The sequence below is a fragment of the Ovis canadensis genome, chromosome 12 (assembly GCF_042477335.2).
Source record: "Ovis canadensis isolate MfBH-ARS-UI-01 breed Bighorn chromosome 12, ARS-UI_OviCan_v2, whole genome shotgun sequence".
In the NCBI taxonomy this organism is placed as follows: domain Eukaryota; kingdom Metazoa; phylum Chordata; class Mammalia; order Artiodactyla; family Bovidae; genus Ovis; species Ovis canadensis.
Genome location: NC_091256.1, coordinates 83,287,211 through 83,300,640, shown reverse-complemented (window position 1 = coordinate 83,300,640; position 13,430 = coordinate 83,287,211). Strand labels below are relative to the sequence as shown.

The 13,430-nt window shown below is 44.9% G+C and overlaps 1 protein-coding gene across 2 annotated transcripts in view; it reads right to left on the bottom strand.

Moving 5' to 3' along the window:
• The window catches only part of KCNH1 (potassium voltage-gated channel subfamily H member 1), a 418,239-nt gene that overhangs the window by 229,126 nt on the left and 175,683 nt on the right, over positions 1 to 13,430 (bottom strand). For both annotated transcript variants that reach the window (XM_069544233.1, XM_069544232.1), the window contains exon 7: positions 5,223 to 5,652. In XM_069544233.1, coding sequence (XP_069400334.1) covers positions 5,223 to 5,652 — 430 coding nt within the window. The remainder of the gene's footprint in view (positions 1 to 5,222; positions 5,653 to 13,430) is intronic.

Below are 13,430 nucleotides of genomic sequence, written 5' to 3'. Positions count from 1 at the left end.
CCCCATTTGCTTGCAAATAACAATCTAAGCTGAAAGGGGGCCACAAAGCATATTGCAAGGGTGGTGGTAGTCAGGTCAAATTGTGCAGGGTGAAGTTACTTGGGGAAGGCACTGGCGACCCACTCCAGTACTCTTGCCTGGAAAATCCCATGGACGGAGGAGCCTGGAAGGCTGCAGTCCATGGGGATGCTAAGAGTCAGACACAACTGAAACGACTTAGCAGCAGCGGTAGCAGCAGGTTATGTGTCCCTTCCTGCCAAGAAAGAAGGTGATGTAAGGAAACGCTATGGTTGAATCCAATAACTCTCTTGGAGCTCTCAGCCCCCACGTGGGGGAGGGAGTGGGCTGAGGTTGACTAAAGCCCTGAGCAGGATGAGATCCAGCCCAGCAGAACTAGGAGGCACTGCTGTGGACTCAACAGATGCTCACAAGAGTCCCCTCAGCACTCACATTCTGCTCTGGGTTTAAGGAGCTGAGGCGGAGGAGGACAGCGGGGGAAATATGCAGAGACAGAACAGTAAGGGCTGGGCTTGGGGGGTGGAGGCCGTCTGGAGGAGGAGTGTGATGTCTAGACCCCCTGCCATCATCAGAGAGACAGGAAATGAATGTGGCTTAATTACAATGACAGGATGACAGCAATGACATTATGAGGAGAGAATCAGAAAAGTGCAAAGCCCATATTAAGAAAATGAGAACTGCTGCTTCACTGTCAAATCCTCCCTGGAAGAGATCCCCCCAGACACAGTCATGCCCCTGAGACTGAGACCCCAAGATAAAGGAACTCTCCCCTCATCCCTGACAATCCTACCTTTGCGGGTTCCCTCAGAAGCCCCAGAAGGGCTCAGCCCACAGTGAAGTCTCCATCTCCAGGCCCTATTCACTGGTTGGTGGGCGACAGGCCCACAATCCCCAGTGTCCACCCCCTAGACCTCGGACTCCTGGGAGTGCCACCCACAGAGACACCTCCATCCTCAGAGGTCTATCGAGGGAGGCACTTGGTATGTGGCTGCTAAATGAGGCCACCTCTCCCAAATGTCACCCTGAGGGCCAGAGGGGCCTTGTGCTTCTCTCAGCATCAACACACAGGCCACCTACACATGTAAAAGAGGGGTCCACCCATCACCCCACAGGGTGAGCCTTGCAGGAGACCACTGAGGACCTGTTCAAGGACGGCAAAGGGATCAGGGCAGGGCTGACTTGTCAACACCTACAAGTTAGACATGAAATCCAGGAGGTGGACACACTGTAGATCCCCAACATCCAGAGATGATCACAAATGCTCATTTTAGCCAAGTCTTCTCCTCTTCCTATTGCAATTTTTTAAAATCAGAATTGAGAAACGTGAGCAAACTTGAAAATACTTACTTTTCCTGCTTCCTGGCAGCCTCTGGGGAATTAGCTAAGTTACCATAAGATGTTCAGTGACAGAGAACAAAGAGGAGAAGCAACGGAAGGCTTCTGGATAATCTATATCATGGTTAATATGTGGCAACTGAATAACCAAGAAATACTATTAGTGATGCACATAAAATTCAAAGCAAAAAGGAGAAAATCACAATGTTTGAAGTACTGGTACTTCAAAGCTCATTGGCTTTATTTCCCTCTACTCCCCTTGAAGAATGCTAGTCTGATTCTGGGGGACTGGGGAGGGAGAGGCATTGACCCCGGAGCATAAATGCAGGGTGTGGTCAGTGCTCCCTGTTAACCAAGATCCCAATTCTGGGGTCATCCAGTCCCGTGAGCCATGCAGTAAGGATGCAAGTGCGCACGTGTGCACACAGGCAAAGCAAGATAAAAGAGAGCCCCGTAAATCGAGTAAGACATCAGCAGCTGTCCTGAACAAAGCTTGTCTGGAATGTGAGTTTACAAGGATAATTACCAGCGCATTACACAGAGGGCAATAGCGTTGTTGTTAGCACAAGAATTTGTCAGACTTGTCACACGGAAAGGGGAACAGCTATAACTGTAAGTGACAGGTTGCTGAAAAAATGGTTGGTGTCTGAAGCACCTGGTCCCCTGAGTTTCCACCGTAAACTTGTTCTTAAGTTAAAATAACAGGCAAATGTACAAATACTTCCCACTATAGAAATCGCTGGCTTGTTCAAGCTTATAGAGAGAATTTTCAAAGTGTGAGTGGTGTGCCAGAGAGGACAGGCTGATGAGGTCTGCGTTCTCAGTCCACGCCATCGCAGATGGGTACAGGGGGAAGAGCTGGGCTTTTAATTCAGAGTCCCAGACATAAATCCTGTCTTTCCGACATACTAGCCATGCATTCTTGGCAAAGGAGTTAGCTTCTCCCAGCTTCCATTTCCTTGCAAGATGTACTTAATAATCTCTAAGGCACAGAGTTGTTGTAAACAGGAGGATTTGCATATAGAATATTTAGCACAGCACCTGGCAAACAGCAAGTGATCGGGAAACAAAGTAACAATTAAGCAGACTTGCCTACCTAAATATCATACTTGGGGCATATTGCAGAGGTGACTGCCTCTGTATTACTTTAAAAAAGAGAAATAAATGGAAACACTACCAAGCTTTGAAAAGGTGGGGAGAGAAAAGAGGTGATGCTAATTGTTTGGGTTTTCCTTTAGAGACTATACCCAGGAAATTATTTTCTCTGGAGAAGGATGGCTTTGGAGAAACAGTTTATCCTCATATGCCACCAGAGCTGTTTTCTTATCTTTTCTTCCAGGTAAAAAGTTGCAAGAAGTCTCCTCATATTTGAAAGCCTTCAGGGAGCTCATGAAACGGAGCCTATTTCCTAACTGACCACTCTCAGCAAATTTTCTGTAATGCATATAATGAAGTATTTCGATTGACAGAGCATCTCATCTTCCCCCTAAGAGACAGAAATTGTGCCCGGAGCACGGTGCATCTGGTTGTTTACTGGTGCCCCAAGGCTCACAAAATGCTGTAAGCACTGCCTAGAAAACTAGGAGATGTTAAGGCTGAAATAGTTCTAGAAGAGCAAAGATCTTAAATCCTTTTACATGACATGAGAAAGCACCTCGAGTTCTGATTAAGCTAAAGCAATTAGCCACCCACAGATACTTAATGCTGCTCCCCGTGGTCAGGCAATCATCTCTATTAAAACCCATTTTAAAAAAAGAGTGGACTCAAAAGTTCCCCAGCACAACTTCCCACAAACTAGTTAAGCCTTAGACACATTCGGTAAACACACAGAGCCAGGCTCTGGGTATGGCAGAGGGGCTTTTAGGAAAGGAGTACATCAGACATGATGAGGTGATAGCAAAAAAAAGGAGGCAAGCTGCAAATGGGACAAAAGGGGTAACAAAGTCCACTTGCCAAGGGGTCCCTGGATCATGGATGGGCTGGACAAAGCCAGACAAACTGAAGCCTCAGTTTCCCTGAGGTCTTAGAACTCCCTGGTTGGTGTAACAAGATGTCAACTCCACCCCGAGGAAGCACATCAAGCAAAAGGGTCTCTGCCAGCTGGAACTAGGGCCCGGCTTCATCACCTGTGAGCAGACTACTGTCCAAACCCATGCTTCACAGGAGGCCTGTCCTCTCTCACACCACAGTGTGTCCTAGAAGCACCAACAGGGTTCACAATGAGTCCGATCCACTCAAGTTCACGTGCTTTCCCCAGCCCAGTTAGGCCTAATCTTCCCCAAGACTCCCTTTAGTGAGGGGAGTTCATTGTTGTTTACAACCCAAAGCTGTTTCGAGACTTGGTAATAGCGGCAACAGCTACAGAATGGTCAATGGTCAGGCATTTAAAAATTTAGGGCTTCCCTGGTAGCTCAGCTGGTAAAGAATCCACCTGCAAAGCAGGAGACCCTGGTTCGATTCCTGGGTGGGGAATATCCCCACTCCAGTATTTGGGCCTGGAGAATTCCATGGACTATGTAGTCCATGGGATCGCAAAGAGTTGGACACAACTGAGTGACTTTCAGATCCTCGCTGGTGGCTCAGATGGTGAAGTGTCTGCCTACAATGCAGGAGACCTGGGTTCAATCCCTGGATAGGGAAGATCTCCTAGAAAAGGAAATGGCAACCCACTCCAGTATTCTTGCCTGGAAAATCCCATGGACAGAGGAACCTGGTTAGGCTACAGTCCATGGGTTCATTTTCACTCCTCTGTCCATAGGGAATTGGTTCTAGGACCAATTGATTAGAAGATATGAAAACCAACAGATTTTTAAGTCCCTTATATAAAATGGCATAGTTATTTGTCTATAACCTACATACATCCTCCCATATACTTTAAATGATCCCTAGATACTTACAGTACCGAGCACAATATAAATGCTATGTAAATAATTGCCTGTATGTGGCAAATTTAAGGTTCATGAATTTTCTGGAAGTTTCTCTTTTTAATATTTTCAACCATGGTTGGTTGAATGCGAGGATGCAGAAAGCATGGGCACAGAGGGCCAAGTGTACTTTCCTCGAGGACTAGGGTTGTTTCTGTTTTACAGTCCAGTGAAGTTAATCCAAAACCCCACTAGTTCTCAACTGAACAGGAGCTGTTTATTCCTGTAGGTTTTTTTCTTTTGGATTTAGAAAATCTCTCAATCACCAAGCAGACATCAAAAATATTGATCTAGCTCAGCACTGTTCAATAGAAATAAGATTTAAATTTTTCCTAGGATTCGCATTAAAGAGTAAAAATATATACAAAACTATTGTACTAGAATATTTTACTTAACCCACTCTAGCAAAACCATTACTATTTCTAGATATAATCAATACAAAAGATTAATGAGATACTTCTGATTTTGTTTTCATGCATCCTTTCTCTAGTACCACACTGAAGTGTGCAATCTAGAGCTATTTTTAAATTGCCGAGGAAAAACTTCCACAATTCACTGTTCTATGAACAAGAAGGATACCAAAATGTATAGCATGATCTCATTTTAACTATTAAAATGTGTTATCTGTGTGTTCAGATATGGATAGACAAAAATCTCTAAGGGAAACACCAAAAGTAAACAGCAATTTCAAGAAACAGAATTATGTATGGTTAGCCATTAGTTTCTACTCTGTGCTTTTTTGTTATTTTCTGAATTTCTGTGCAGTAAATATATACTGTTTAATAGGAAAACTATAAAGCTAGTCTTTAAAAACAAAAAGCCCTCCCTTATTTTAAGCCGTAACACCCCGATCCTACGGCACTGTAACCATTGCCCTATTCCAGCTAACCGAAAGGATAGACAAACTTAATGCCCCACCCCTTGCCCAGCCACTGTGATACTTACAGCCAATCATCATGATGGCCACGGCAAAGATCTTCTCAATGTCTGTGGATGGGGCGATGTTCCCAAAGCCCACGCTGGTGAGGCTGGTCATGGTGAAATACAACGAGGAGATGTAGACGGAATTCTTGCTGGGACCCCCTTCCCACTTCCCTGAGCCGGACCCGTTAAACTGGTAAGGGGTGCCAGTGTCCATGGCCAGCTGGTAGAGCCAGCTGTTGTTGCGGATGGTCTTGGTGTCCTCGTCGAAGATCTCATAGTCCCCGATGCTGTACCAAATGCAGGCCATCCAGTGAGCGGCCAGCCCGAACACACACACCAGCAGGACCAGCACAGCAGCTCCATACTCAATGTAGTGGTCCAGCTTCCGGGCCACTCGTCCCAGACGGAGCAGCCGGACAACTTTCAGAGAGCTGAACAGGCTGCTGATGCCCTGGGAGAAAAGGGGCACAGGGTCAGGGCCGAGAACAGAGAGAGCACCAACTCCGTCCCGCCACCTCCCAAGAGGCTTCCTTCAGCACACGTATCCCATGAGACGCTAGAGTATGCAACCCTTACAACATTGCTTCAGAATAAGTCATGACATAGAGAAATGCCCATATATACTTTTATGCTTAAATACAATATAATAAGAATTTTATTCCAACATATACGGAAGGAAGATTTCCATTAGTTTTTTCCTACATCCTTTAAAAAGCAAATAAAAAGCGAAAATAAAAAATAAGACAAATAAAATTTGAATTTCATTCTAATTATATTGTATATATGTATACAAATACAAATATGAGCATTTTTCCATCTATTCATTTTAAAACAGTATTAAGGGTTGTGTAATATTTCATATTAAGTAATATGAAATATTTTTAGAGTTGCATATTTATTTCCTATTGAAAAATGGTCAGGAAACACACATGGAAAGACACAGAAAACATTGACAGGGATAACTGCTACACTGTCAAGTTATAGAATTACAGGCAATTTTTATTACATTTCATATATATTTTTGTTACACTTGCATATATTTACTTAACTTCTACAATTAAAAATTGTTACCTTTACAATTACATATTTAAAGAACAAATAATTTTTTAAGATAAAGGAACAATTGAAAAGAATAAAGAACTGAAATTCTGTTTTCCCAGGAAAGTTACAAACTCTTGGAAGGTTACAGCACTTCAGTCAGGTCAGAGATACAGCCAGACAAAATGTACTTAATCTCAGTCAATCAGGGAATCTCAAAACCAGAAGGAGCCTTCTGATTTCATCTGCTTAAAGCCTCTTCCTTCAAATCCCACCAGGACAGGGCTATTCGCCAAACAATTCTCTAGGGAATGGCACTGTGGTAGGGCAGGAACACTAGTGTAGAAATCTTTAAAATGGGGTCTACCACCCAGGTAAGTCACTAACTTACTGTGTAAATTTGGACCATGCAGTTACCTCTCAGTTCACCTGTCTAGACAATGCGGGAGGTGGACGGGAAGAGCTATACAACTTCTGCATAGGCGAACTTACTCTTTCTTATCTCCTAAGGGAGCTGAAACATATTACAGAAGCTATACCATTCAAATCTCAAACTCCCATTCCAAAATGATTCCAAGGTACAAGGAAAGGAGATTTCCATTAAAATTTCCCAAATTCTATTAAAAAGCAAATAAACATCATAAAGACATTTCTTTGAATGAAGACTTTGGTCTCCCTTACACAGCAAAAATCTAACTGCAGAATGAGGCCCTTCGCCAGGCAGAGCGAATGACTTGTCACTACTCTAAGCACTGGACAGGTTCCAGTTCACTGTTTCCTCTTGGGTCCTCCATACTGTTAATGACAACACTCAAGGGTCAGGTTATGTCGCAGACAGAAGGAAAACACGTAGAAGTTTCCTGGTGAGTCTGTGTCAGACTCACCAAGGCTGCCTCCTCCTGGACACACAGCTAACCACATTTCCCAGCCTCTTTCCATCTGGGTAGGTCTCTGGAACCAGGTCCAGGCAATGGAATTTGAGGTGTAAGAAGTGTCACTTCCAAGCCAAGGAGCTAACTGTAAGAATACTTTCTCTACAAGCTCTCTCTTCCCCCGGGCATGCCTTCTTTGAGGTCAGGTACTCAACATTCAAAAACCTAAGATACCTGGTATCTGGTCCTATCACTTCATGACAAACAGATTAGTAAAAAGTGGAAAGATTTTATTTTCTTTGGCTCAAATCGCTGTGGACGGTGACTGCAGCCATGAAATCAAAAGATGCTTTCTCCTTGGAAGAAAAGCTATGATAAACCTAGAAAGTGAAAGTGAAGTCAATCAGTCGTGTCTGACTCTTTGCAACCCCGTGGACTGTAGCCTACCAGGCTCCTCCGACCAGGGGGATTCTCCAGGCGAGAATACTGGAGTGGGTTGCCATTTCCTTCCACAGGGATCTTCCCGACCCAGGGATTGAACCCGGGTCTCCCGCATTGCAGGCAGATGCTTTAACCTCTGAGCCACCAGGGAAGCCCATGATAAACCTAGAGAGTGTATTGAAAAGCAGTGATATCACTTTGCTGACAAATGTCTATCTAGTCAAAGCTATGGTTTTTCCAGTGGTCATGTACGAATGTGAGAGTTGGACCATTAAGTAGACTGAGTGCCAAAGAATTGATGCTTTCAAATTGTGGTGCTGGAGAAGAGTCTTGAGAGTCCCCTGGACTGCAAGGAGACCAAAGAAGTCAATCCTAAGGGAAATCAACCCTGAATATTCACTGGAAGGACTCATGCTGAAGTTCCAATAAATGCTTTAGCTACCTGATACAAGGAGCCGATTCACTGGAAAAGACCCTAATGCTGGGCAAGATTGAGGGCTGGAGGAGAAGGGGGTGAGAGAGGATGAGATGGCTGTATCCACTGGAGACACAGTGGATATGAGTCTGTGCAAATTCCAGCAGATAGTGAAGGACAGGGAAGCCTGCTGCAGCTCATGGGGTCACAAAGAGTTTGATACAACTTAGCAACTGAATAACAACTGAAGATGGTAGACACAGCATGGAAGGGGCCTGAGTCCCTTGGAGGTTATGTGGAATATAGCATCCCCCAAATCAGCTTGAATCCTATTGTGATGTCAATGAAAAAGGAACCTCTTATATAAGCCCCTGAAACTCTGGGGGTATTTGTGACAGCAGCTATCATTAGCCTTCTCTGGCAAATGAACACACAAATCATATGCAGCACAGCCTTGGCAATGAAAACCAAACAGGTTACCACACAAATTATTTCACTGAAGTATGGGTGGAAAAGAAGTGAAAGTTTTAGTTGCTTGGTCATATCCAACTCTTTGTAACCCCATGGACTGTAGCCTGGCCAGGCTCCTCTGTCCATAGGAGAGGAGGAGTGGGTAGTCATTCGCTTTTCTAGGGAATGGAGTGGGTAGCCATTCCCTTCTCCAGGGAATCTTCCCAGCCTAGGGATTATTCTTTACCACTACCACCACCTGGGAAGCCCTTAAAAAAAAAAAAAAGGTTTTGTAACCATGAAATTCCCAACAGAAATAATCATTTTTGGCCCAACATACACCTGCCAATACATAATAATGGATCTTACTAGGCAAAAGGGACCACAGAGCCAGGTGGTTCATTCAAACTGCTGACTTTGACAAAGTTTATCTGTGCCGTGTCCAGTATTCATCCCCTGGACCCCCTTTCCCTCCATGTGCTTTTCTCAAAAATCTGCCATGAGAAATGGTTGAGAAAATCCTCATATTAAGGTGCAACAGACTGATGATGGTAAATGGATATCCTCTTCCCATAGGGTATTTGCATTTTAACAGAGGGAAATCAGCTTCCAATCGTGGAATTAAAAGTACCCACAGCCTGGATGAAGGAGATATTTTGGGAGGCAAAGAAGCCTTTTTGATGACTCAGAAATCAAACACATGTAAGCAGCCACCTACTCGCCACCTCCTCATAAGGAGGTTCCTGAAATCGTCTTTCAAAGCAGCTCTACTCTGAAGCAGAATTCATTACCCTGGGCAAAATTGCCTTGTCATGTTTCCCTCACGTTCAACCCAAGCAACATTTATGGGGAACTGACTCTGTACTCCTTGTGCTAAAGCTACAAGAGAGGAAAATGGTGCTTTGTCTTCTTGCTCACTATTGGGTCTTCAGGGGCTGGCAGGTGGAGGATGCTCAAGAGAAAGAAAGGGAAGAGGAAGCAAAAACCTGATTACTAATAAGAGGCGAAATACAGTTCAGTTCAGTTGCTCAGTCGTGTCTGACTCCTTGCGACCCCATGAATCGCAGCACATCAAGCCTCCCTGTTCATCACCAACTCCCAGAGTTCACTCAGGCTCACGTCCATCGAGTCCGTGATGCCATCCAGCCATCTCATCCTCTGTCGTCCCCTTCTCCTCCTGACCCCAATCCCTCCCAGCATCAAAGTCTTTTCCAATGAGTCAACTCTTTGCATGACGTGGCCAAAGTACTGGAACATCAGCTTTAGCATCATTCCTTCCAAAGAATTCCCAGGGTTGATCTCCTTCAGACCAGTTGGATCGCCTTGCAGTCCAAGGGACTCTCAAGAGTCTTCTCCAACACCACAGTTCAAACGCATCAATTCTTCGGTGCTCAGCCTTCTTCACAGTCCAACTCTCACATCCATACATGACCACAGGAAAAACCATAGCCTTGACTAGACAGACCTTAGTCAGCAAAGTAATGTCTCTGCTTTTGAATATACTATCTAGGTTGGTCATAACTTTTCTTCCAAGGAGTAAGCGTCTTTTAATTTCATGGCTGCAGTCACCATCTGCAGTGATTTTGGAGCCAAAAAAAATAAAGTCTGACACTGTTTCCACTGTTTCCCCATCTACTTCCCATGAAGTGATGGGACCAGATGCCATGATCTTCGTTTTCTGAATGTTGAGCTTTAAGCCAACTTTTTCACTCTCCTCTTTCACTTTCATCAAGAGGCCTTTTAGTTCCTCTTCACTTTCTGCCATAAGGGTGGTATCATCTGCATATCTGAGGTTATTGATATTTCTCCCGGCAATCTTGATTCCAGCTTGTGTTTCTTCCAGTCCAGCATTTCTCATGATGTACTCTGCATAGAACTTAAATAAGCAGGGTGACAATATACAGCCTTGATGTACTCCTTTTCCTATTTGGAACCAGTCTGTTGTTCCATGTCCAGTTCTAACTGTTGCTTCCTGACCTGCATAAAGATTTCTCAAGAGGCAGGTCAGGTGGTCTGGTATTCCCATCTCTCTCAGAATTTTCCACAGTTTATTGTGATCCACACAGTCAAAGGCTTTGGCATAGCCAATAAAGCAGAAATGGATGTTTTTCTGGAACTCTCTTGCTTTTTCCATGATCCAGCAGATGTTGGCAATTTGATCTCTGGTTCCTCTGCCTTTTCGAAAACCAGCTTGAACATCAGGGAGTTCACGGTTCACGTATTGCTGAAGCCTGGCTTGGAGAATTTTGAGCATTATTTTACCAGCATGTGAGATGAGTGCAATTGTGCAGTAGTTTGAGCATTCTTTGGCATTGCCTTTCTTTGGAATTGGAATGAAAACTGACTTTTTCCAGTCCTGTGGCCACTGCTGAGTTTTCCAAATTTGTTGGCATATTGAGTGCAGCACTTTCACAGCATCATCTTTCAGGATTTGAAACAGCTCAACTGGAATTCCGTCACCTCCACTAGCTTTGTTTGTAGTGATGCTTTCTAAGGCCCACTTGACTTCACATTCCAAGATGTCTGGCTCTAGATTAGTGATCACATCATCATGATTATCTGGGTCATGAAGATCTTTTTTGTACAGTTCTTCTGTGTATTCTTGCCACCTCGTCTTAATATCTTCTGCTTCTGTTAGCTCCAGACCATTTCTGTCCTTTATCGAGCCCATCTTTGCATGAAATGTTCCCTTGGTATCTCTAATTTTCTTGAAGAGATCTCTAGTCTTTCCCATTCTGTTGTTTTCCTCTATTTCTTTGCATTCATCACTGAAGAAGGCTTTCTTATCTCTCCTTGCTATTCTTTGGAACTCTGCATTCAGATGCTTATATCTTTCCTTTTCTCCTTTGCTTTTCACCTCTCTTCTTTTCACAGTTATTTGTAAGGCCTCCCCAGACAGCCATTTTGCTTTTTTGCATTTCTTTTCCATGGGGATGGTCTTGATCCCTGTCCCCTGTACAATGTCACGAACCTCATTCCATAGTTCATCAGGCACTCTATCTATCAGATCTAGTCCCTTAAATCTATTTCTCACTTCCACTGTATAATCATAAGGGATTTGATTTAGGTCATACCTGAATGGTCTAGCGGTTTTCCCTACTTTCTTCAATTTCAGTCTGAATTTGGCAATAAGGAGTTCATGATCTGAGCCACAGTCAGCTCCTTGTCTTGTTTTTGTTGACTGTATAGAGCTTCTCCATCTTTGGCTGCAAAGAATATAATCAATCTGACTTCGGTGTTGACCATCTGGTGATGTCCATGTGTTGAGTCTTCTCTTGTGCACCAGGTGCAGGCGGCTGCGAGCTGGCACACTAGGCGTGGCCGAGAGGAGCTACCCCATGTCTGAGGTCAGGGGCTGTGGCCGGGAGGAGCTACCCCACGTTGGAGGCCTGTGGCGGCTGGGAGGAGCCACCCCGAGCCTGAGGCCAGGGGAGGCAGCTGGGAGGAGCCACCCACGCCCGAGGCCAGGACCAGTGGCCGGGAGGAGCAACCCGAGGAGCGGTGGCCACGCAGGCACAGGAGGGCCTGGAGGAGCTATCCCACATTGAAGGTCAGGAAAGGTGGCAGTAAGGAGATACCCCTCGTCCAAGGTAAGGAGCAGCGGCTGTGCTTTGCTGGAGCAGCCGTGACGAGATACCCCATGCCCAAGGTAAGAGAAACCCAAGTAAGATGGTAGGTATTGCAAGAGGGCATCAGAGGGCAGACACACTGAAACCATACTCACAGAAAACTAGTCAATCTAATCACACTAGGACCACAGCCTTGTCTAACTCAATGAAACCAAGCCATGCCTGTGGGGCAACCCAAGACGGGCGGGTCATGGTGGAGAGGTCTGACAGAATGTGGTCCACTGGAGAAGGGAATGGCAAGCCACTTCAGTATTCTTGCCTTGAGAACCCCATGAACAGTAGGAAAAGGCAAAATGATAGGATACCAAAAGAGGAACTCCCCAGGTCATTAGGTGCCCAATATGCTACTAGAGATCAGTAGAGAAATAACTCCAGAAAGAATGAAGGGATGGAGCCAAAGCAAAAACAATACCCAGTTGTGGATGTGACTGGTGATAGAAGCAAGATCTGATGCTATAAAGAGCAATATTGCATAGGAACCTGAAATGTCAGGTCCATGAATCAAGGCAAATTGGAAGTGGCCAAACAAGAGATGGCAAGGGTGAACGTTGACATTCTAGGAATCAGCGAACTAAAATGGACTGGAATGGGTGAATTTAACTCAGATGACCATTATATCTACTACTGCGGGCAGGAATCCCTCAGAAGAAATGGGGTAGCCATCATGGTCAACAAGAGAGTCTGAAATGCAGTACTTGGATGCAATCTCAAAAACGACAGAATGATCTCTGTTCGTCTCCAAGGCAAACCATTCAATATCACGGTTATCCAAGTCTATGCCCCAACCAGTAACGCTGAAGAAACTGAAGTTGAACGGTTTTATGAAGACCTACAAGATCTTTTAGAACTAACACCCAAAAAAGATGTCCTTTTCATTCTAGGGGACTGGAATGCAAAAGTAGGAAGTCAAAAAACACCTGGGGTAACAGGCAAATTTTTTTGGCCTTGGAATGCGGAATGAAGCAGGGCAAAGACTAATAGAGTTTTGCCAAGAAATAGTTAGTGAAGAGATATTTCTACCTAATAGTCACAGAACTTGGAGCTGAGACGCAGCACAGAAGTCGTCTCGTCCAGCACCTCTGAGTCCAGCAGTGTCCTCTAGAGCTCCCTTAGGAATGGTCCTTCAGCCTCCACTTGAACCCTCTTCTACCTTTTGAAGATCTAATTCTGTGGCAGGCATTCACGGAGATGAACTACCGGGCTCCGTCACTTTTCATACTTCCTGTGTGCTCCACCTGCACTTCCTCCTTCTGCTCCATCCCTCCCCAGTGGCCACCACGTCACATGCAAGCCCTACCCACAGGCCATGCGATCCCCTGGCCCTACACTCCAGGCAGCATGAGCATCCCACACACTGGACACACGCTTGCATCTCTGAGCCTGC